At 38.0% G+C, this 24,591-nt stretch overlaps 2 protein-coding genes and 1 long non-coding RNA gene across 5 annotated transcripts in view; 2 read left to right on the top strand and 1 right to left on the bottom strand.

The window, feature by feature from the left end:
* The window catches only part of fundc1 (FUN14 domain containing 1), a 26,849-nt gene extending 7,676 nt beyond the window's left edge, over positions 1-19,173 (top strand). Inside the window, exons 2-5 of one of the 2 annotated variants that reach the window (XM_043700862.1) lie at positions 3,715-3,871; positions 7,175-7,250; positions 17,072-17,200; positions 18,557-19,173. In XM_043700862.1, coding sequence (XP_043556797.1) covers positions 3,715-3,871; positions 7,175-7,250; positions 17,072-17,200; positions 18,557-18,634 — 440 coding nt within the window. In that variant the 3' untranslated portion in view covers positions 18,635-19,173. Of the gene's footprint in view, positions 1-3,233; positions 3,872-7,174; positions 7,251-17,071; positions 17,201-18,556 lie in introns of those variants that run through there. The other variant, XM_043700861.1, reaches the window with a different exon arrangement.
* LOC122555147 lies at positions 1,612-24,497 on the bottom strand. The gene is made up of 3 exons (XR_006313188.1): positions 24,418-24,497; positions 16,015-16,143; positions 1,612-1,775 (listed from the first exon to the last, which is right to left on the bottom strand). It is a non-coding gene; the product is annotated as an uncharacterized LOC122555147 (long non-coding RNA).
* Positions 22,482-24,591, top strand: part of efhc2 (EF-hand domain (C-terminal) containing 2) — a 122,629-nt gene continuing 120,519 nt past the window's right edge. The window contains exons 1-2 of one of the 2 annotated variants that reach the window (XM_043700860.1): positions 22,482-22,545; positions 24,108-24,591. In XM_043700860.1, coding sequence (XP_043556795.1) covers positions 24,475-24,591 — 117 coding nt within the window. In that variant the 5' untranslated portion in view covers positions 22,482-22,545; positions 24,108-24,474. Of the gene's footprint in view, positions 22,546-24,034 lie in introns of those variants that run through there. The other variant, XM_043700858.1, reaches the window with a different exon arrangement.

Genomic DNA, 24,591 nt, shown 5'->3' with positions numbered 1-24,591 from the left:
TCTCTGATGGGATACCAGCCTCCTTGGAGTTATTTCACAATTTGCTTCCGGGATCAAGAATTTCAGGTATGAAAATGAGTTGAAGTACTGTATTCCTTTGCAAAGAGAAGGCTGGAGCAGATCTGATAGTGGTATTCAAAATCATGAGTTATCTGGGTAGAATAGACAGCAAGAAACTGGTATCATTCATGAAAGGATCGAGGAGAGGGTATAGATTTAAAGTAATTGGCAAAGAAACCCTGCAATATTAATTCTGCTTTTTCTCTGCAGATGCTGCCAGACCTGAATTTCTCCAGCAATTTCTGCTTTTGTCTCAGATCTTCAGCATCAGTTCTTTGCTTTATTTTAGTTGGACAAGTTTCTTATGGCTAAAGGGATCAAAGGATATGGGAAGAAACAAGAACAAAGTAGTGAGTTGAATGATCAGCAATGATCATATTGAATTGCAGAGGAGGCTCAGAGGGCAAATAGCCTACTCTTCCTATTTTCTATGTTGCTATGAAAAAAATATTTTCACACAGTGAGCTTTTAGAGTCTGGCATGTACCATCATATGGTTGAACAGAGTTAATTGAGGCACCAAAAAAGGAATTAGTGTTGTTTGAAAAGAGGAAAGGTACTGGGTTACAGGGAGAAAACAGAAGAATGCTGCTGATTGAAATGCTTATTTGAAGAGCTGGTGCAGACATGGAGTTAAATGGTATTCTTATTTGCTGTAACAATTCTGAAACTGTATACACAACTTAAACTTGGGTACTACCCGCAAAGTGTTCAAAGTCTCCTTGAAGTTGAAGCTCAGGAAACGTAGCACTTCCTTTCTCTATTTATTGCATGAAATGTGGGTGTTACTACAAGTCCAGCAGTTTTTGCCCATCCGATTGTCCATAAAGCCAATTTCAAAGGGCAGTTAAGAGTCAGCAACATTTCTGTGGGTGTGTTGTTACATATAGGCCAGACCAAGTAAGGATGGCAGCTTTCCTTCTCGAAAGGACATTATGAAGTCATTTGGGCTTTTACAATGACAGTTGCCATTAAACTAGTTTTTAATTTCAGATTTTTAAAAATAATTCAAATTTCAATATCTACCATGATGGAATTCAAACCTGTATTCCCAAAGCATTTATATAGAGCTCCGGATTATTAATAACTGACATTACCTCTGGACCGCTACCCATTCCTTAAAATGCAGAAGAACGAACTACGTGGAGAGCACGCTCATGTCATTGTTTCTTTAGAACAGCAATGACTATTGTGACCCAAGGACAAAGGTAAGCTGGAAAGATCAGGCAGTACCAACATCAGATCCTTGATCCTTACCCACACTGTTTAAAGCCATGCAGGTGTACAGTTAGGCTCCATTGCCTAGTGGAATGTACAACAGATACAGTCAGTTCTGCTATAACGCAGGAGTTCTGTTTTTATGCAACCCTGTGTTATAACAAAACTAATAGGACCAGAATCACGTTATAACCAATACGCGTTTTAAAAGTTCGTGCTTTAGAAATGCAGTATCCCCAATTCATCAATCATGTTATAGTGAATTTGCATTAATGAAATGCATGTTATCGCAGAACAACCTGTAATGCAAGAAATGACTTACTTCAATAATGAAGTGAAACTGACAACATTCTTTTTGTTATGTAGCCTTTATGAATAGCGCAGTAATATTTCTTATTACAGATCGTATACATCCCACTTGTGATTGGAGCTAAGTTTAATTCCCAGAACCCTTTGGATGAATGGTGATATCAAGGTAGTGCATCGTTAGCTGTATACCTGCAGAGACCAGCAAAATATTTGCAGTCAGATTAATATCTTTATTACAGTGTTACTGATTTAAATACAAGGTTTCTAATTATTATTTCATTAACTATTTAAATAAATCAAAACTTATCAGTCTGGGAAAAGCTTTATAAAGTTGAATATCTGTAAAATCAGATAGTCATAGTTGTAAAATATAGACTGTCAGTTTTTGGTTTTCAACATCTGAGTTTAATTCTGGGGATTTCCATGGACTGAATTGGTTTATAAAAAGGAAAAGCAACTCTTGATCTTTAGAGAAGTAAACTGCCATCCTTACTTCGTCTGACCTATATGTGACTCCAGAGCCAAAGAAACATGGCTGACTCTTAAAACTAACATTTTATCAAACAAGACTTAAACCTGTCAAACAGACCTATCTCCCATTTGATTTGCACCTCTATGTCGAATTCAAATGTTGGAGATATTAAAAAAAAAATCGCCTGTGATTGTCCAGCTTGAAAACAAGGGATTTAGACTTTGGAATAGAGGAGGATTTGTGACTGGAACAAACTTAAGAAATCTGTGTCACTCAGTCTTTAGAAAGATGAAATACTGATGATGACACAAACTGTAGAGAAACATTCTTAACACACTAAGAGCTCAAAGAGATCGGTTTTATTCATAGCTGCCATTGATCCAGGACATCCGTAGCCAACTGCAGTCTCAGGCTAAATTTTGACATCTCAAGAAAATCCCCAAGGACTTTAACATATAAAAAACAAAAGAACTGCAGATGCTGGAGGTCTGAAACAAGTCAGCAACTCTGGCAGCATCTATGGAAAGAAAACAGATTTAACATTTCAAGTCTAGTGAACCTTCAGAACTGAAATGTTCTAACCTAACTTTTCAGCTAGGAAAAGATGGGATTGATGTTGATATGTGTGTGGGGGAGGGGGGAGGGTGTTGGTGAGTGTGAGCGGATAGGTGGAGATGGAGCCGAGACAGAGAGAAAGGAATGGCAAAGGGATTGTTGATAGCAAGTCAGAGAAGAAGTCATTATCTCGCTGAAGAAGTCAAAATGGACTCAAAATATTAACTGTTTTAGTCTCTCTGTGGATGGTATCAAATCTGTTCAGTTCCTTTAGCACTTTGTGTTTACTTTCACATCATCTTGTGTAGTCTGTCATTTTCAGAGTGAAGTAAAGATAGTTATTAATTTGTTTGTTGCACTTCTCTTGTACATTCATATATTGTAAACTATGACATACTATGATTTCCAATATAAACAAGATGATTTAATCTTCCTGCCTGGCTTAATAAATTCTAAAATGTATGGGACGTAATATTTTTAAATGTTCTGTTCAATTTTTAGCCCACTCCAGAATTGATTGCAATGTATATTTACGTAAATGTTTAGTGCCCATCACCATGTTGTCCACTTGGCTATTATTTATATATTGATGGTGAATGTTGGAAGATTGTTTGATTATGGAAAACATTTTCGAGCTTAATCTTGTTTTTACCAATCTTCTTTTTAATTTTATTTTATGTTTCTCTTTAAAGGTGCTAACTCCTTGTTTGAAGAAAACATCACAGCTTTAGGGAACATTACCGGATCTGAATGTGTTCTTGATCCATTTCCTAGTGCACATGATCAACAATATATATGGATTGTTTTAGAAACAGGAATCTGAAAACTTACTTTCACTAATCAAAAACACAGACTAGCTGTATAAATCTTTGCACTTTTTTTAAGATTAGTTAACATACACAAGGATTAAACCATTGTGAATTCACTTAACCATCTGGAAATCTCACAACTTGATTTTGAGTAAAAGGAGCAAATCAACCTGACTTAAATATTATATTCCTACCTTTAACACTTCTTTGTTACACTTCTTACTTCTCACAAGAATGTTTATGTTGTACATTAGAAAAATAAATCATTGTTTGTACTGTTCACTTTCCTTAGGGCAAAACCATGATGATGATTCCTATGAACTTGTAGATCTGTTGGAGTATTCAGGACGACAGGAGTGGTGGGGTCGTATTTTTGGACAGAGTTCAGGACCAGTTGCAGAGAAATATTCAGTTGCTACTCAATTAATGATGGGTGGTGTGACTGGCTGGTGAGTGTTGTAGTCTATTGTATGTTGTCAACGTTAGATATACTTTTACAATTATTCTTTCTTTCCATCAACACTTATACACATTTAGAAAGAGCTAAGAACTTTCTAAAACTTTGGAGTATATAAATTGACTAAAGTGCATTTTCTTAATGTAGTCAAAAATCACATGGATTTTAAAATATTAAACATAGTCGAACTATGCAAACATTCTCGGCATGTAACTTTTAATAAAATGTTATATTTTATTGAATCTTAGGTTGCCTAGTAGATCAATGCTCTTGTCCTTTTAGCTACATAATTCCAGACTGATAGGATAAAAATTTCCTGAAACTGCTGTGTTTTAAGGTTCTACTTGAAACGAGTTTCTCTAATATTAAACAAAAAAAATCCAAAGAACTGTGGAAACTGTAAATCAGAAACCAAATCTGAAATTGCTGGGAAAACTCAGCAGATCTAGCAGCATTTATGGAGAGAAAATAAAGGTAACATTCGGGTGCAGGGACCCTTGCTCAGAACTGGAGAAGGCCCTGAAGAAGGGGCACTGGACCTGAAACGTTAACTTTGTTTTCTCTCCACACATGCTGCCAGACTTGCTGAGTTTTCCCAGCAATTTCTGTTTTTGTTTGGATAATATGAACTTGGTTTCTGGGAACAGAGCACAAAACTACCTCTACTTCAGTATCAATTTGCAGTCAAGTGTCCCCTCAATTGAGATTACTTGATTGGTGGTACAGGTCGAGAAAAAAGATAAAGTGGTGCAGTATGGAGTACATTTTCATATTTATATTGGCTGATTCAAGTAACATTTCTTCTTGCTTTGTCTCAATAGTATTAGTTCTGATTTGTGCATCTGAACACAGGCAAAATTGTTCTGCAAGGTTTATGCAATCATTTCATTAGTGTTACCAGTCGTGATTACTTTTAAAATTTATTCTAATTCCACAATAAAAATTACTGGTTCAACTTGGTGTCCAATTTTATGAGTGCTGGTTCTGATACCTTCTAGTTTTCAATTTTGCTTCAAAAACAGATAATGGAAAAATGCACTAACTTATTGGTGGAATGCATTAATGCATACTGCTGTTCTGAATATTAGAGCCAGGTTTGTGTCATTAGTTTAGTTATGTGTACCATACTGGTTACCTAGTTTTAAAGTCAATAAAATGTGGAGGTGGAAAGGCACAACGGGCAGACAACACCAGAGGAGCAGGAAAGTCAATTATTGACATCAGGACTGGGGAGGGGGAAGGGAGCACAGAAATATATAGAGGGCAGTAGGTGGGATGTTGATAAGTGGATGCTGGTTGGGGGTTACTATGATTGATCAGTGGGAAGGGTGGAGTGGATAGGTGAGAGGGAAGATGGACAAGTTAGGTCACTTCAAGGAGGTGAAGAGTGAAGGGAGGGCTGGACATGGGATGAGGTTAAGGGTGGGGAGAGTTTGAAGCTGGTGAACTCTATGTTGAGGCCACTGGGCTGTAAGCTCCCGAGGTGGAATATAAGATGGTGTTCCTCCAGTTTGTGTGTTGCCTCATTTTGACAGTGGAGGAGGCCCAGGATGGATATGTTGCCAGGGGAGTGGGAGGGGGGTTGAAATGTCTGGCAACCAGAAGGTTGGAGTATACAGAGCGCAGATGCTCCATGGACCAGTCCCCAAGTCTGCGCTTGGTCTCTCGGGTGTAGAGGAGACCACAGCGGGAGCAACAGATGCAGTAGACCAGGTTATAAAAAATACAGGTGAATCTCTGCCAGATTAGGAATGATTGTTTTTGGGCCTTGGACGGAGGTGAGAAGGGAGGTGTGGGGGCAAGTGTTGCACTTTCTGCAGCTGTAGGGTAAGGTGCCAGATGTGGAGGAGAGGTTGGTGGGGAATTTGGAACTGACAAGGGAGTTGCAGAGTGAACAGTCCCTACAGAAGGCAAATAGGGGTGGGGAAGGAAATATCTTTTTGGTGGTGGGGTCTGACTGCAGGTGGTGAAAATGGCGGAGGATTATACATTGGATTTGGAGATTGGTGGGGTGGAATGTGAGGACCAGGGGAACTCTAACTTATTGTAATTGGGGGAAGGGAGTTTAAGGGCAGAGCTGCGGGAAATGGAGGAGGGCATTATTAATCACAGAGAGGGGAAATTACAGTCCTTGATGTAGAAAGACATTTGGTGTGTCCTGGAGTGGAATCTGTCATCCTGGGAGCAGATGCGGTGGAGGCGGAGGAATTGGGATTATGGGATCACATTTTTGCAGGAGGGCGGATGAGAGGAGATGTAGTCGAGGTAGCTGTGGGAGTTGGTGGGTTTGAAATGGATGTCAGTGCTCAGTCAATTAACGGAGATGAAAACAGAGATGTTCCAGGCGAATTTGAGGTCAGGGTCAAAGATGTGGGTGAAGTTAGTGAAGTGTTCAAGCTCTTCGTGGGAGCAAGAGGCAGCACCAATACAGTCAATGTAGCGGAGGAAAAAGTGAGGGATGGTGCCAGTATAACTATGGAAGGGGGACTTTTAAACTTTGTTTCATTGTAAATGTCATTATCACAAAGTAGCCTAAGGGAATCCTTAACTAATGCTCTGGTATTATATATTTATGATCTGTTTTTGATAATGTTTAAAATCTCCAATTTTCCACTTGTTATAAATATATACATTATTTACTCAAACTAAAAGATGTCCATTTGGCATATTTAATATTTTCTTGCTTTATTTTTGACTAAGATACTCCCTCAAAGTTGGTATACAGATTTAAACTCCCTATTAATTGTACCACAAATACATCTCCAATCCAATCGTCTAAAAGCGTGCTCTACTGATATTTCTGATTTCTATAAACTGTTAATCAAAAATACAATCAAAAGATAAACTCATACTCAACTTTCTAATAGCCAACAAAGAGGAGGTTCTCATTCCATATATGTATTTTTATATCCAGGTTTTGAAGCTGAAGAGTAAAGTTTTTATTCTTTTCTATGTTTCTTAAGATAAGGGCATGAAACAAACTTTCTGAGCTGAAAGTTTTAATTAATTTTGTGAATATTTGGTTTAAGTCCGCAATAGCAAAACTTTTAAAAAGATGTATGATTCCAATTGCAACTAGCAATCTATCTTTCTTGTTGGTAATGAAAGTAAGTTGGCATTTGGCTCAAAGTGAGCTTGACAGATTATTGAACAAATAATGTAATTTTACTATTGGTCTGGGAATATGAAAAGAGACCAGAAAACCCAACATTGGCAACATTGCTTATCCAAATAAGTACTTTTGAAGAGTAACCTGAACTAAAACCAAAATAAACTCTGTTTTCATCATTTTTAGGTGTGCAGGTTTTGTGTTTCAGAAGATTGGCAAGCTGGCTGCTACAGCTATTGGTGGTGGGTTCCTTTTGATGCAGGTAAATAAATGTTAATTTAAATATTTCTAGTAGTCAACATTTTAATTTTTAAAAATATTGACAAAAAGGTTTCACAGTAGTAGGGTGCAGTGTTATTTAAAATGAAATAAATTGTGCAAGAGCCTCAAAGCCAGCAGTATATGAGAGACCAAAATATCTGTCTTTCTTAACTTTAGATGGAATCAGTGATGGAGCTGAGTAGAAAATTCTAAAAGGTGACAAGAAATTTCTTCACTCAGAGTTGTCATTGCAGTTTTAAGCAATCAGCCCCATGGGGAAACTTATCAAAACCTATTTCACAATACATTCCAATCCTGCAACATGTCCTGCCTAGGAGGACAAAGGTAGCTGATATATGGGAATACCACCATTTGCAAGTTTCTTTCCAAGCCACACAGCATCCTGACCTGAAACTATATCACTGTTCCTTCACTATTGCTGGATCCTCTATACCACATGGTTTGCAGCATCTCATGAAGGCAGCTCACCACCACTTGCAAAGGCAATTAGAGGTGGGCAGTAAGTGCTGGCTTCATCAGCAACACCAACATCCCTTGAAAGAATAAGAAAAAAATTCCATGCACATCGAGTTTCTTATTTCTTTAGGTATGTGACAAAAATAAGTCACAAAGGAGACAAACAAGCTTTGCACCTCCCAGCAGTAATTTAGGTAGAAGCAAAATTCTTCCTTACAAGAAATTATAACAAGACTAAACTTTTTTTGAACTTTGCACAATACTGTGAATCATGCTGGCTCTAATATATTTAAAGTGAAGCAAGACTTCACTGCACCTGGAGGCATTGGTGTAGTGATAATGTCACTGGACTAGTAATCCAGAATCCTTGGTTAATGTTCTGTGGACATGGTTTCAAGTCCCACAATGATACATGGTGAAATTTGAATTTAATAAAAACCTGGACTTAAAAGCTAGCCAATGGTGACCATGTAGTCACTGTTGATTGTCATAAAAACACACTTGAAACTGGTTTGACTCCAGATCCACAGCAATGTGGTTGAATCCTAATTGTTCTGTGAGTAACGAGGGATAGGTAATAAAGGCTGTCCCGGTGATGGCCACATTCCATTAATGAAAACAAAATGTCTGTCATATGTTTCCAAATGCTACTGTTAACTTGAAAAGGTTTATTTTATTCATGTGATTTTGGTTTGATGTAAATTGGTAATTTTGTCCATATTGTTGCAGCTTTGTGAGCTTAGTGGTGTGGACTGCCTTGTCAATGAAATATAACTACACAACAGCTCAAGCAAGAGATATGTTTCACTAGTGGTGTTGCACAATTTATGTAAGTTCAAGAAATAATGAGAGGTCCTTCTTAACTCAGAAGGGATTGAGCAATATGTTGACTCACACATAGGAAGCAAATCTTTAGAAAAGAGTAGACACACAGCCAGTATCGTAACATCAATTGAATCAAAATTGCCCCTATGCTGACAAAATAGTAGTAACAACATTAAATTGCATCATAAAGAGACAGACTTCAGACGCATTTGCTTTTTTCTAACCCCACAGCTTTAGATATTTTCTAATTGATCTGTTCAGAAATATTGTTCTACCCCTCTGGAGCAAGTGAGGCTTGAACCTCAGCCTCCTTGCTCAGACATGGGGACTCTATCACTCCACCATAGCATCCCTCAACCGCACAATTTTATAATCATTTCTTGATGATGTCAACAATTGCTTAAATATTGTAATAAACACAGTACACAGGCAAATGCAAAATATAGATATTAATCACTTGAAAACAATCTTTTTTGACTGACCAAATTAATATTTATTTGGACTTCTTACTTTTCATTGTACTTTACTGTTGTCATATTCCGATATAATTTGAGCTGAACAGCAAATAATTTGTACTTTTTGGAATCCTACGGATAGAATTTTGCTTTGATTCCATATACAATTATTTAGATGCCTTTTTTCAAGTCTAGTTGTAATTTGAACAACTGTAAATGTGCAAATAAGATGGTAAGTCGTTGTAGTGTTGTCGCCGTCTGTGGGTAATAGTGGTGAGCTTGAGCTCCTCATTCTTGAAGAGAGGTTAGCCAGAGAAGATTATTTTGCCCACCGTATACATTCAAGACTGCATTTCCCAGAGGTGAGAACTGTAGTATCAGAATGGCCAGGATTGAGAAAGTAACCATTTTAATGTGAATGATGGCATCAAGAATATGATTGAGATCGATAACTGCAAAATTATTGTGACAAATGGAGAGTCTAAAAATGAGTTGGGAGAGTGGTTTATTCCCAGGCACTGGTTCAGAAGGAAGTAATGTTGAGATGCAGATGTGGACATGAGAGATACTGGGAAGTCAGAGATGGTCTTGTAATTGATAATATGGCTACATGCGATGGCAAGATGAAGGCTCTGAATATGAGCTGGGGAGTTCATGGGGGGTGGTGATGGGTGGTGATTGAAGAAGGATAAGAGGGCAGTTAGCTAAAAAAGTGAGAGCATGATCAATGAGGTTGAATTACTGTGGATAAGCCATTTTTTAATACAGAACCTTGTGGAAAAACATTTTACTATATCTCAGTGAGAAACATTTTAATGGTACCGGAGTTAACATTGCAAATAAGGATTTTCTGTGTGGCAGTAGGGCAGAATAAAATGAGATGCTGACAAGAAGTATGTTCCAGAGAAGAAGGAATCTGATCAAGATTATGTAATTTGATATTACAAGCCACACCACCATTCCAACTGTCTGGGCAGGGAATGCTAAGTGATGGAACACATAGTCACAAGGGCATCTTCACTTAGGGATTCCTTCAAAGCAAGATGTTGATAAAAAGTATCCACAGTGTTATGGCACAGGGTAAACCCTTCTGCTAATTTAAACCAGCAACACAGAAAAGATTCACCCCATCCTGTAATCTGTTAAAATTCAAGAGGCAAAGAACTATCCCAAAAGTCACTATGTAAGGTAAAAATTAACAACTTTTGTTTTAAGTCTAACAGAGAATAATCAACTAACAACTATTTACACTCCTTTTTCTAAACCTATCTTTTACCTTCCCCTCTAGACTACTGGTCCGATTAAAAATCCCAATTACTATTTACAAAGATAAAATCACATTTCAAAACCAGCAGCTTAGCCGAGTGCCTCCTCTAGATTTTCCTCTGTCTTCTTTTCTTCTTAGAGATTCTGCTTCACAGATCTTTGATAGATAAAAGTACCTTTTAAGAGAGCAGTTCTGTGGGCAGCCTGTATTGTTCTGTTTTTGTTGGTGCTCTTTGCCACTCTGGGTAACTATTCAAAATATCTGATATTTATACCCAAAACATTGAATTATTTCATTGGTTTTAATATTGTCAAAATACTAAATTCAAACTTGACTGGAGTTTGGTATTTTGGGGCATAATTTAAACTGATTGGCCGAATTTGAATTTATTTTTGTATCCAGGCAACACAGCTCTTCGCTAGTTGTTTCAACCAAAGGTTACATTGTTATCTTGTTCCAGATTTTCTGTGCTTCTCTTAACTCCTTGCTAGCTTTCAACACTCTTAAAGGTACAGTATACCAACAACTTCATAACAACAGGGAGCACTCGGAAGTCAAGGGCATGATATTTTGAAGGGAGATGTAAAGTAGTGATGATTGATTAATTGGCAAAGTCAATAGAGTCAGCACCGGGAGGAGCACGTTTAAGGAGAAGATCATCCAAATATCCATAGGAGGCATGCTCCGAAGGAGGTACCTGCGCTGGCAGTGTGTTCTAGGCACCTATAACTCTTGCCTCACACACGTCCTACCATCTAGAAGAACAAATGCAACAGAACACCACCTCTTAAACGTTCCCTTCCAAGCCACTCATCTTTCTGATTTGGAAACAATACCATTCCTTCAACATCATTGGATCAATATCCTGGAATTCCCTTCCTAAGGGCACTGTGGATCTATGTACAGCATATGGACTGTAGCAGTTCAAGAAGGTATTTGATCACTACATTCTCAAGGGCAATAAATGCTGTATTGTGCACAACACCCGACTCCCATGAGTAAATTTTTAAAAATTTGGCAAGATTACCCCCTCAACAGGCACACAAGATAGGAAGATCACTGCCAGATTAAGATAAGGTTATGCTCCTAAGGAGTGCTTTGTTGAGCATTTCAGAGCTTGCCTAGGGAGGCACAGAAAGAAAATGTCCATCTCTTTTCAAGAGTTGAGCCCAGGAAGATGCCAGTAAAGTAGTAAAGTTGAGGAGTGCCAAGAAGTTGGGGAATTATCTTGCCAAGGCAAACTACCTGAGCCAAGAACTGAAAAGGCATGATGACAACGGGTAAGAGGAAAATTAGAAATAGGAATGATGGATTTCAGTCTGTAACCTACTCAAGTAACCTACATAAAATGGAACACAGAACCATATAACACAAAACAGACATTTCAGCTCACCAGGTCTGTGCCTTGATGCCATTCTAAACTAATCTCATCTGTCAGTACATGGTCCAAATCCCCCAATCCCTGCCTGTTCATTTGTCTCTAAATGCTTCTTAAATTTTGCTATCGTATCTACTTCTTACCACCTCCCCTGGCAGCATGTTCCAGGCACTTGCCTCACACATCTCCTTTAAACTTGTCCCCTATCACTTTAAACCTATGCCCCTTTCTATTTAAGATTTCCACCCTGCAAAAAGGACTCCAATTATCCACCCTATCCCTGCCTGTCATAATTTTGACTACTTCTATCAAGTTGTCTCTCAGCCTCTGTTCTAGTGAAAACAATCCAAGTTTGTCCAACCTCTCCTTATAGGTAATTTATTTACTTCTTCTTAGAGATTCTGCTTCACAGATCTTTGATAGATAAAAGTACCTTTTAAGAGAGCAGTTCTGTGGGCATTCTATATTGTTTTTTGTTGGTGCTCTTTGCCGCTCGGGGTAACTGTTCAAAATATCTGATATTTATACCCAAAACGTTGGATTATTTCATTGGTTTTAATATTGTCAAAATACTAAATTCAAATTTGACTGGAGTTTAGTATCTTGGGGCATAATTTAAACTGATTAGCCGAATTTGAATTTATTTTTGTATCCAGGCAACACTCTTAGCTAGTTGTTTCAACCAAAGGTTACATTGTTACCTTGTTCCAGATTTTCTGTGCTTCTCTTAAGTCCTTGCTAGCTTTCAACATTCTTAAAGGTAAAGGTCCAGGCAACATCCTGATTAATCTCTTTTGCAACCTCTCCAAAGCCTCCACATTCTTCCTATAATGTGGCAACCAGAACTGCATACAAACGTGGCCGAAAGTCTTATTCAGCAAAAGGTGCAGATGTTAGAAATCTGAAGTAAATGCAAAAAAATTTGTGAATGTTCTCTGTTCTTCCCATGAGTTATTCCATGGATTCCTCTTCTATCCATCAAGGATTCATCAACCAACCCTATTGCACCTGACAGGGCTCCTGACCATGTCCGTTCTCTTCTTCCTTCCGCTCTATTATAAACTTTTCACTTCATTCTTTCTTTCATCTCCTCCCCAAGATTTGCCAAGGCATGGGGAAGTTTAAAACTGTCACAAATTTTATTTGTTTTCATTCTAAAGTAATTATCTTGAAATATTAATGAATTTTATTTCTATAAATCCTGCTTGACTTTTGTAATTTTAGCATTTTCTGTTCTTATTTCAAGTTACATAGGCCTGCTTATATAACAATTGTTAGTTTACATTGCTTCATCTTCATCTCCTCCTCCTTCACTCTTTTCTGTCGTTAATGATGGAGGTAACTTGTTTCCACATTAAAAATATATTTTCAGGTGACTGAAGAGCCCAGCGCATGATCTGTCATTTCTATTCCAGATAGGGCAGATGGTGGTTGGATCAATAGGAAGGTGGATGTCAGGATCCTGCTCCTTTCTCTGTCAATACTTAACATCAGCTTCCCATCAATGGTTTGACTAAAAGTGTACAGAGCCTGCCTAAATGTTTCCCTTTCATTTCAAGCAGTCTTTTGACCATGGTTTTCCAGATATCAAATGGGTATTTTACACTTTTCAAGTAGACTTTGAGGGTGTCCTTAAAACATTTCAAGATGATATGGTGAAGCAGATTGAGTGTGGTTAGTGCATTGGTGTTGCAGATGCCAGTCTGAGCAAAAACAGTGATCGTCATGCACCTATCCTGCTAATGGATTAGCTTTATCTTACTGATGCAGTACTGATGGTACTTCTCCAGAGTCTTGAGGTGCTTGCTGTACATTGTCCACCTCTGAGCCAATTAGATGGTAGATATCACAATGAGCTTTATTGCCAGGTTTGAGATCCTGGACTTCCAAAACACACACACACAAGCAAGCAAAGGCTGAGCTGACCCACTGAAGACAGTGCTGAACCCTATCAACAACAGCTACCAATGTTGACTGCAGGCTTCAAAGATAGAGACGTGGTCTACATTTTTCAAGGGATGTTTGGAGAGGACCTTTGTCTTACAAATAGTCAGTATAAGGTGTCAATTTTCATATGCCTTAGTGAGAGTATTTTCAATGGCTTGGTGCTCAGCCTCTAAGTTTGTGCTACCACAAAGATTGTATGGGTAGCGGAGTTTATTCTGTGGATTAGCTCCGGTTCTGCAGGGAGCTTGCTGAGGACAAGATGAAGTATTGCAGCAAGCAAAGTCGAGAAAAGCAGAAGTGTGATAATTGCTTGTTCCTAGTCCGACAGTGTTTGGATCTGTGGTGGATCTGTTGCTTAGAATCACAGCTTCCATGTCTTCGTGGAACAAGTAGAGGATGGTGACAGACTTTTGAGAACAGCCAACACAGTGGACGATGCTTCATAATATCTCATGATTGATAGTGTCAAAAGCCTTAGTGAGAGTAGAAGGTGCTGTTCTCTATATTTCTCTTGTAGTTGCTGGACAGTGGTGATTCACATACATCGTGTCCTTCAGAAGGCAGATTTTGCATTGCGACTCTGGAAAGAGCTCTTCAGCCACAAGCAGAAGGCAATTGAAAATTCTTGCAATAAAAAACTTTGCTTGTGGCCAACAGCCAGCAAGTTCCTCTATAATCCCTACAGTTAGGCCTACTATCTTTCATGAAGATAGTTACAATTATGTCAAATCTGATATCTCTTAATGTCATTAGTGATTGTCCATCATATTTCAGTGTTTCAGCAGAATTCCCATTGCTCCTAACATTGTTTCTTTAGCTGACAAATGGCCTTTTCTACCTCATACCAGTTTGAGATTGTGCTGAGATGGCATTAGGTAGCATGCTTTAGATACTCACTTTGAGGATGGACTCTTAAGGAAGTCATTGAAATGCTCAATCCAGTAAGTGCAGACTGTCCCCATGCCTTGGCAAATCCTGGAGTAGGATCTTGGGTGCATGAACCTTAGTCTTGATTGTGCTAAAGAAATCTTATATATCATGATTGTTGGCTAATCACTGAATCTCTTACACATTCTCTATCCACCATCTGTTCTTTAGGTTGCCAGTTTTTTTCCAGGATCTCAGTCTTCAACTAGTTTCCTGTTCTTAAGTTGATTGCTATTTTGCATTCAGAAGTGCCTTGCACTTGTGGCCTGTCAACTCCTGGTTTTCCTGGTCGAGAAACTGAAAACCTCTTTCCAGATATTGATTATGGAGGCCTTGAAGGCAGACTGTGGACACAATATCTTTACATCACCGGGAGTTGTCAGTTTGACAATGAAGTGGTGGCTGATTTGGACTCTTTTATCAGGGTCTTTTAGTGCATAAACATGAGGCATTGCACTTTTTTGCTGTAAATGCATTGGGGCTACATTAATTTTGCTGACAGAGAAAATTAGGCAGTGGTCTGTCCAGCAGTTGTTGGCACCTGTTATGGTGCAGGCAAAACAACATTCTTATAGTCCCTCACTCAGATGATGTAGTCGAGTAAATGGTAGTGCTTGGAGTGAGGGTGTTGCAATAAGACCTTTGGCAGAATGTTATTTTGATTATGATAAAGCACTTGATCGGGAGCAGGGTTTTGTGGCTGTTGGATTTCCCTAACCCCTCTTTGCCAGGTACATCTTCCCAGTGGTCTGCGTGCATTCCAACTCTGGTGTTGAAGTCACCCAGAAGAATCAGATTGTCACCTTTTGGGACTCAGGCAAGGGTGTGTTTGAGATTGGCACAAAATTGTTCTTTGGAATCATCTGTAGCATCCAGTATTGGAATAATTCGGAGATGCCGGTGTTGGACTGGGGTGTACAAAGTTAAAAATCACACAACACCAGGTTATAGTCCAACAGGTTTAATTGGAAGCACATTAGCTTTCGGAGCTAATTGATTCTAAACATCAGGTCATAGACAGAGAACACAGGGGACTAACACCTTCAACATATTGTCTAGCTATCACCATTGTTAACAGCTAACCCGAGAATGCAACTTTAAAAAAAGGGTTTTGTGATTTACACATGAAAGAAGTGAAACTATCACTGTATTCTAACAGATGAAAGGCTTAACAGACAATCAATTCTTCAATGTATAATTTCAGTTACATCACACTGCAAATGTTTGCTATAAATTCTGTTACGATCGAGCCCTCCACAATCACCTGATGAAGGAGCGTCGCTCCGAAAGCTAGTGTGCTTCCAATTAAACCTGTTGGACTATAACCTGGTGTTGTGTGATTTTTAACAGTGTTGGAATAGACATGCTGTAGCTTACTGGTTCTGGGCAAGCACGAGTCATTTGTTTATCCCACGTGACGTATCCGAGATGGCTAAATAGATAATTTTTAATGACAAAGTCTGTGGAGGAGACACTTCTTCTCATTTACCTTTCCAGATGAAGGTATCCATTACCTTGTTCCTTGCGCTGGCATTCCCTTGCACATCAAGTGTCACATATGGTGGCAATATCAATGTGAAACATCTGAGCCCAAACATACATCTTGGTAGTAAACAGGCTATAGACAGTAAAGAATACGAATGAGCTTAGTGTTAAAGTCAGAGCTCTTATTTCTATATCTCAATTCCATATTTATTATCGGATATGGTTAGCGGACAAGTCTTGATTTGATTCTGTAGTCCAGTTGGTCAAAGGGACTGCAAACAAGCACCACATGGGCAGTGGAGGCCCACACTCTGGATTCATTTAAGAAGGAGTTGGATAGAGCTCTCAAAGATAGTGGAATCAAGGGTTATGGAGATAAGGCAGGAACAGGATACTGATTAGGAATGATCAGCAATGATCATATTGAATGGCGGTGCAGGCTCAAAGGACTGAATGGCCTACTCCTGCACCTATTGTCTATTGTCACATTTAAACAAACAAAACTATTGATTGCATGAATTGTTTCACAAATTTAGTGTCTTGTTTCACTTATTTAGAAACTAAAGCATTTATGAATAAACTGTTTTGCAAGTCCCAACTGCATAACTTTTGTATAATTTGAAGCTGATAAATTTGAATTATCCAAAGTTCGATAAAAGTTCTCTAGTTTTGTATATTTTCCTTGTACAGTATGATTTGCTGCTTCAATATCTCACTCGTTCCATAGGTGTGAAATTGCTATTGAGGGAATCATTTGTCTGTGTTAATTGAAAAAATTTGTGGAACTTACTTACAAGTACAATATACTGCAAAGAATATCTCATACAGTCAGTTCTGCTATAGTACAGTTCCATTCTTGTGCAATCCCGTGTTAAGAAAATCGCGTAATAGCAACATAATTTAAACTAATGGGGCTGAAATTGAGTTATAACCAATACATGCTTTAAAACTTCATGCTTTATAAACAGTGTCCCCAAATTGTCAATCATGCTGTAGCGAATTTGTGTTAATGAAATGCACATTAAAGCAGAACAACTCATTAAGGCATATTTTTCTCTCAGGTTGCAAATCACAGTGGCTATATTAAAGTGGATTGGAAAAGAGTTGAAAAAGATGTGAATAAAGCAAAACGACAATTGAGAAAGAAAGCAAATAAAGCTGCTCCTGAAATCAACACCTTTATTGAAGAGGTGAGAAAACTGCACTCAAAATCTTCTCTGTTTTAAGTGTGGTATTTTATGTACAGATTAGCAGTATTTCCCCACAGAATTTTCTTCCAACCTTCTCATAATTTCCAGACTTCTGTAAGGTACACTTTCACAGTTGTTGGCAGCCTTCTAGTATCTTGTCCTAACGTTCATTCTGCATACTAAGGCTACTTTGGCTGCAACTACAGTAGCGCCTCGACTTACGAACTTAATCCGTTCCGGGACCCAGTTCGCGAAACGAGAAGTTCGTAAACTGAATCCATTTTTCGGATGACATAAGAATGCTTGGACGTAGCAACGAACGCTGTTCACAGCGCACGCGCCAAAGACGAACTGAATGAGATCATGCGGGGCCCAAGACTTTTGCATTCAACAAGCGCGTAGCAAAGCAGAACAATGAAACCACGTGGTCGTGCATAGGCTTTTTGCGTTTGTACCTTCGTTCGTACCTTGAATTTCGTACGTACGTTGAAGCAAAATTTTACGTACAATCCTGTTCGTAAACCGATTTGTTCGTGAACAGGGTTGTTCATATGTCGAGGCGCTACTGTATTTAGTGCTGCTGGACTACTGCACTGACATGGGGAGGATTTCAGCTGGGTCCAAACCAATATTTCAGTGGAAAGAAGTGGTAAACTTTACTAGTTTATTTGTTCCTCCAACCCTCATTCGGTATGTTCTGAAATTAGAAAAGCCAACTTTAAAAGACATGAGGTTGAACCCATAACTTAACCCAAGTGTAGTTCCCATATAAGTTTCCTCATTGAAACTCGACACAGACCAAGAATCAAATCTGGTATTTTCTTGAATTGTAAGGTTTAGTACCAAACTGCAGAATCATTCAGGAGTCCTTGGTAACCCCCTTTCTAAAAATTGCACTTAAAAGAAATTGTTGATTTAATTTTGAACAAGACTCCGAGCAGAAAGCTACCACAATTGTGTATTAGAAATTTTCCATTCAAACACTGTAAATCCATATCCTGTTTCTCTTACACACACACCAAAGTATTTTGTCTTTTGCAGTTATAAACTGAGCTACATTGAGAACAGTGATAAGAAAACAATTTTTCTGCAAGGGAATTCCCTCCCTCAAAATATTTTATATTTAGATTCTTGATTGCCAAGGGATAAAAGATTCTCAGGGATACGTAGAAATGTAGACTTGAGGTTAAAATCAGATCAGCCCAATCTTAATGAATGGTGAAACAGACTCAAGTGGTTTACTCTTGTTCCTTGTTCATATGTTTGAAGTCATAAAATTGTGAATGATATGTACTTATAAGCAAATATCCAGGTTTTAAGTACTAACACTTGACTGGTGACTGTTTTTTCTCACAGTCAGCTGAATTTGTGAAGAAGAATATCGTGCTGGCCAGTGGCTTTGTTGGAGGCTTTTTATTGGGACTGGCTTCTTAAAAGTTCCTCACAACGTACTGACACAATGACAACCATGAAGACAAAGCTACAGTTTGGTCCTGAAAATCCAAAGCGGTGAATAAAACTAGAACATCAGTATCAACAACCCACTAAGAGTCCCATCAGAGTGTTCAAGGCTCCATTTAAATATTAAAAGGACACAAACAAACAACTATTTATCATGTACTGATTCATTGAATCGATTTATATTATAACTTATATTGTCAAGGAAGGCTAATTTCCTCAGTTTTACAGTTTTGTAAAGTTACTCTTGCTATATTCATACTTATGCTGTAAATCTCTTAATTGTAGAGCGAGACACGTAAATGCTGTATTTTCTGTTGTACAGACTTATTAAACAAACTATTTAAAATGTATTAATGTACAAAGAAGTTAGTATTGTTTAGCTGTATTTGGGACCGAAACTCAATCATATACATTTGGGCAATTCATTTAGTTGATTGAATATTAATTAAAGACTATGAAATTTGAAGCAGAGAACATTGATCTTAAATTAAAGGTATAATTTTGGTAATTTATTTACACTTGTTTCCTTTCTACTTATTAACTATAAATGCCTTGGGAGATCAACTTGAGAAAAATCATTAAGTAAAGAATAGTTCTAGCTGAGTTTTGTTGCTAACCAGCAATTTCATTAACAATTGTCATATTACAAACTGGTTAGTGTTCAATTATAACATTTTGGGCAAAAGCAAAATATTGCGATGCTGAAAATTCTAAAATAAAAACAGTATCTGTAGAGACAGAAATATCTAACATTTCAGATCAATGACTTAATGAAACCTTATTGTAATGGGTGCCATAACAACCAAGTAATCTTTTCTCCCCGCAATGTGATGTGGGCATCGCTGGCTAGACTAGCATTTATTACCTGGGGGCAGCTCAGTCACCAGCATTGCTGTAAGATTGGAGTCACTTGTAGGCCAGACCTCATAAGGATAGCAGATTTCCATCATGAAGGACACAGGCAAATCAGATGCATTTTTACAACAATGGATAATGGTTGCATAGTCACCATTACTTTAAATTCCAGATTTTTTAAAAACTTACTAGCCAAGGTGGGATTCAAATCTATGTTCCTAGAACATTAGGTTGGGATTCTCACCATTAGTCCAGTTACATTACCACTATGCCACCAGCTTCCTCAACTTTCACATCTAAATTGCATCAACTTGATCAATTTGTGGACTCATACAAGAAAATGAACCAACAGAAGCTACCAAATTGCTGTCAAAACTCCACGTTTACTAATGTCCTTCAGGGAAGAAAGAAAACAACTTGCATTTTACTAGTCATTTCAGAAGCTCAGGAATTTTCAAATCATTTCCTATCCAGTAAGATAATTTTAAACTTTAATCAGTGAAATGCATAAAATGTGTTATATTTTATATGCTAGTGAGAATGTTCAATGATGATCGCAATGTACACTACAACCCTCAATTCAAATAATTAAGCAATTCATGTCTACATTTAGCAAGTATTGACAAAGTTTACACTTTGGGCTGTGAAATGGTAAGTAATGTTCATGCCACTCTAGCGCCAGCAATGACAAGGTAAATATAACCACAAATTCCCCATCCATCACATCCTAGGTGTTCCCATTGACCAGAAATCTAACTGGATATGCCATGTAAATATGGTGACTAGAAAAACAGACTGGGTATTCTACAGCAATTACTCACTTTTTGTTATTCCTAAAAGCCTGCCTACTATTTACAAGGCACACGTCAGGAGTGTGAAGCTGCACTTTCCACTTTTTTGGTTGAGTGCTGTTCCAAAAACATCCAGGATAAAGCAGTAGACTAGATTGCCCTTATCCACCATTTGATAAAGATGTATAATAACATTTGGGAATTTGGATTTTAATGAACAGATAAAATAGATATGTGGTTTCAATTCTGTGAAGTTTTTTTTGAAAAGTGGTTAAAAAGTCTTCAAAAAGTAAATGAAAGACAGAATTTCCAGTTCAGAACAGTTTCATCCTAGCAGAAGGGGTTTACTATGTAAAGGCTCCAAAATAAGACTGTTTGTGTTGCAAGTTTTCAAACTATCAGAACAAAAGAGCAGAACATTAGATATTTTAAGGCAGAGGCTGATAGATTCTCGATTACCACAGAGGTTAAATATTATCAGGAGTATGCAGGAATGTACATGAGGTTAAAATCAGATCAATTATCTCTTAAATGGTGGAGCAGACTAGAAGGACTGAGTGATCTACTCTTGTTCCTTGTTTGATTGTATGCAACTGGAAATTAGCCCCTCAGTCATCAAAAGTGGAAAGATTAGTTAAGAAGTTAAAGCATTGAAATATGAGTGACACTTAACTGGGATTGAGTAATGGAACTTGTTGGGAAAAAGTTTTAAATTTTGCTTTGCTGTTGATATTATGATCTTTCTAAATAGTCATATTTGGTTTTATTTGTTTTTCTCTTTTGTGCAATAAAGTTGCATTCTTTTATTAGCAGCTTTGTGTGAATATGTTCAGTGACTAACTACCTTGGTAATCAACTGCAGAAATTAAACTTTCGATCCAGCAAAATAGGTTTCATTCTGGGATCTGACCTATCCAGTATTATCAGTTTGAATCATAACAACTGTATTAAATAGTCATTTCCTCCATTACTGTGCATAGTGGCAGAAATGTATATTATAAGCAAGACGAAATGTAGCAATTCATTAATGTTCCTTTGCATCTTTCGAACCAACATTTAGCGTCTGAAAAACCATGGGGAGCAGACACATGGGAACATCATTACCTGCAAGTTCCCCACCAAGTCATACAGCTTCCTGACTTTGAACTTTGGGGCGAATTTTTTCTTTCTTCCCCAGTACCATTCTTTATCGTAACCCTAAAGCAAAATGTTAGCTAAGTTTATTTCAAATAAGCCAAAGAGGTTAATAACAAGAGGTCCCTTTCCACCTGCTGTCCTCCAAAATGCTTTGAACTTGCTTTATAGGAGGGCCTATTGTGTTGATTAAGGACCAACTCAATTCTGAATGCCTCACATTGTGACTGATGCTGAAATAACATAATAATCTTTTAACCAGCTCAATGTAACATTTGATTGGTTTTGTTGACTTCTACCTTAAAAGGACTGTTTAAAATCTAACTTAGAAGTTTTATTTTCAAGTTATAGGTTTTAAAGCAGAAATGTTATTTTACAATTATTTCCTTTAAAATCTGCTAAATCAGAATTGCAGGGTTGTGATGGTGAGGGTTTTTTTTTAAAAAGATCATTGCATGCTATGGTATTACTGGCAAGGCCAGCATTTATTGCCCACTTCTACTGTGGTTTGGTAGGTACTGTCAAATTAACCCGGATGAGTGCTGCCTGCACCTTCTAGATTACATAAGCTACTGCCACTGTGCCTCAATGATCAATGCAGTAGTTGTTGAAGGTGGTGAATAGCACGTCAATCAAGAAGACTTCTTTATCATGAAATGGGCTTGAGGTTTTTTGAGTCTTAGATATTAGACAAGTAGAGAAATTTCAATCGCATTTCTGACTTGAGCCTTAAAGACAATGGACGGTTTTTGAAAAGATAGGAGTTTACTTGCCACAGAATTCCTAGCCTCTGACCCGCTCTTCCAGCCTCAGCAGTTAAATGGCTGGTCAGGTCAGTTTCTGCTCAAAGGTAGGATGTTAATATTGGAAATCTTGTGATGGTGATGTCATTGAATGTCAAACATAGATGGTTAGATCCTCTCTTGATAGCAGAAAGTTTTGTCCTGGATGTGTATTAAGCTTTTGAGTGCTGTTGGAGGAGCAATTGGATAAAACAATTAATCAGGTCACTATAACATCATTTGTGGGACTTCGCTGCATGCAAGTTAGCTGCCACATTACCCTCAATACAAAGATGATTAAACTTCAATAGTCTTTCCTAGGGTAAGATTTCCTTTGTAATATATTCATTCGAGTAAAGAAGAGGGGCAATTTCATAGAAACCGCTAACATTCCAACAAGACAAAGATAGGAAGGGTGTTCCCTATGATGGGTATCCAGAGTCAGAGGGTCACAGTCTAAGGGTATGGGGTAGGCCATATAGGATTGAGATGAGGAGAAATTTCTTCAACCAGAGAATAACCATTCTATGGAGGCCAAGACATTGAATGTTTTCAAGAAAGTTTTAGATATAGTTCTTAGGGCTAAAGCGATCAAAACAGTATGGGGAGAAAGTGTGAACTGGGTACTGAGTGGATGATCAGCCATGATCATACTGAATCCTGCTCCTATTTTCTATTTTTCATTGCATTAGTGATCATGAAGGATGATACATAAATACTCATTTTTAAAATATCTTTTTTCTCCTTTTATATTTTGGCACTTATGATTTTGTTTTTTGCACAAACGATGATGAGTTAGTTATCTTTAGGTCAGGCTATCAAGGAATATGGAGGAAAGATAAATGGAACATTGATACACATCAGCTTGACCCATCAGAAATGCAGAATAGGTTTGTGGAATTGAATACCTATTATTCTTGTCGAATTAAACATCAGTTGAATATCTGACAGGCCAAAGCCAATGTATTTTGTCACAACTCTATAACCTCACCGCTGATGTTTCTCATCTCTACAATTGTCTAAGGTCATTGTTTGCAACTTTCTGCATATTATTCAATTCCCAACAGAATTCCTAATCAATAAACATTTCTTCACAAACTGAATGTGGCATTAAGCAACATTCAATACTGGCCACCTTTGTCCTGTCTTCATTTCTTTGCTGTTTAAACATTTCAACCGTACCTTTAAAATACATTCAATTACTGTCCGAGCAAGTCTCCCACCCTCCAGAAATTGGGCTCATTCAAAACTGTGTTACAGATATCCTATCCCACAACTGTTCCAACTCACAAGTCACTCTGTTCTTGATAACACACACTGGACTTTTGTCCTCTGTATTTAATTTAAAATTCTCACCTTCATGTTTAAATATCTTCAACACCTTTCTCCAGTTCTATAACTAGAGATACACTTCCATACCATCAATAACTCTGCATTCTAGCAACTGCATCCAAATTGTGTCTCCTGTGTGTTAGCATATAAATACTAAAACAAAGAGCTGCAAATGGTAGAGATCTGAAACAAAAACAGAAATTGCTGGTGAAACTCACCAAGTGACTCCATCAGAACTGTGGCCAGTATTGAACGGATTAAGAATTAACGGACTCTAAACATTAACTCTACTCTCCCACCCCACAGATGCTGCCAGACCTGCTGAGTTTCACCAACAATTTCTGTTTTTGTTAGTAGATATACAGCACACCCACGTTGTTATGCTTCCACCTTCCTCCTAAATCCTCATTAACAACCACCCTTCAATCTCTTCTATTCTCTTTCCTGGCTGGAAATTCTTCATGAACATTAGAGTCTTGGGCCAATTTTTGAGGTTTGGAGGTGCTATATAAATGTTAATTGCTGTTCCACACTTATTTATTTTAATCACAGCTGCTGGCGGGACTACAGGAGCAATGTGTTGCCTGCCTCAGCAGCAAGTCAAGTAAAAGCGGAATCTGGAGTTGTGAGCAGGAGTCGGATAATTTGGAAGAGGATGCAGCTACCGACAATTGATGGGGAGGGAGAGTACAATAAAGTGAGACGTCAAGACCTTCTCAAGATGGCGAACCATTTCCGTCGTGTTTGTCGAACGCAGAACACATTCGAATGAAACAAAAACAAACAAAAAGAACTGCATGGGAGTTGGTGCAATCAAAAATGTGAAATTGGGACGGAGGGGGTTCACCACGCAAGAACCTACCAACAAAGAAGATCATTTTTGAAGCCCTTTTAATGGCGGAATGTTCGGCCCGCTGTGATGACGTTACTGTTACCGAGGCAACGGGGACTCAAACAAGTTGCTCCATCGAGGAGAGCTTGGAATAGAGGCAGCATGACTTTACCACTCTTACCTGGGAACACATTCAACAGGAAT

Source organism: Chiloscyllium plagiosum, chromosome 12 (genome assembly GCF_004010195.1).
Source record: "Chiloscyllium plagiosum isolate BGI_BamShark_2017 chromosome 12, ASM401019v2, whole genome shotgun sequence".
Classification (NCBI taxonomy): domain Eukaryota; kingdom Metazoa; phylum Chordata; class Chondrichthyes; order Orectolobiformes; family Hemiscylliidae; genus Chiloscyllium; species Chiloscyllium plagiosum.
The sequence above is the reverse complement of the archived record's forward strand: the minus strand, read 5'-3'. Positions and strand labels throughout refer to the sequence as shown.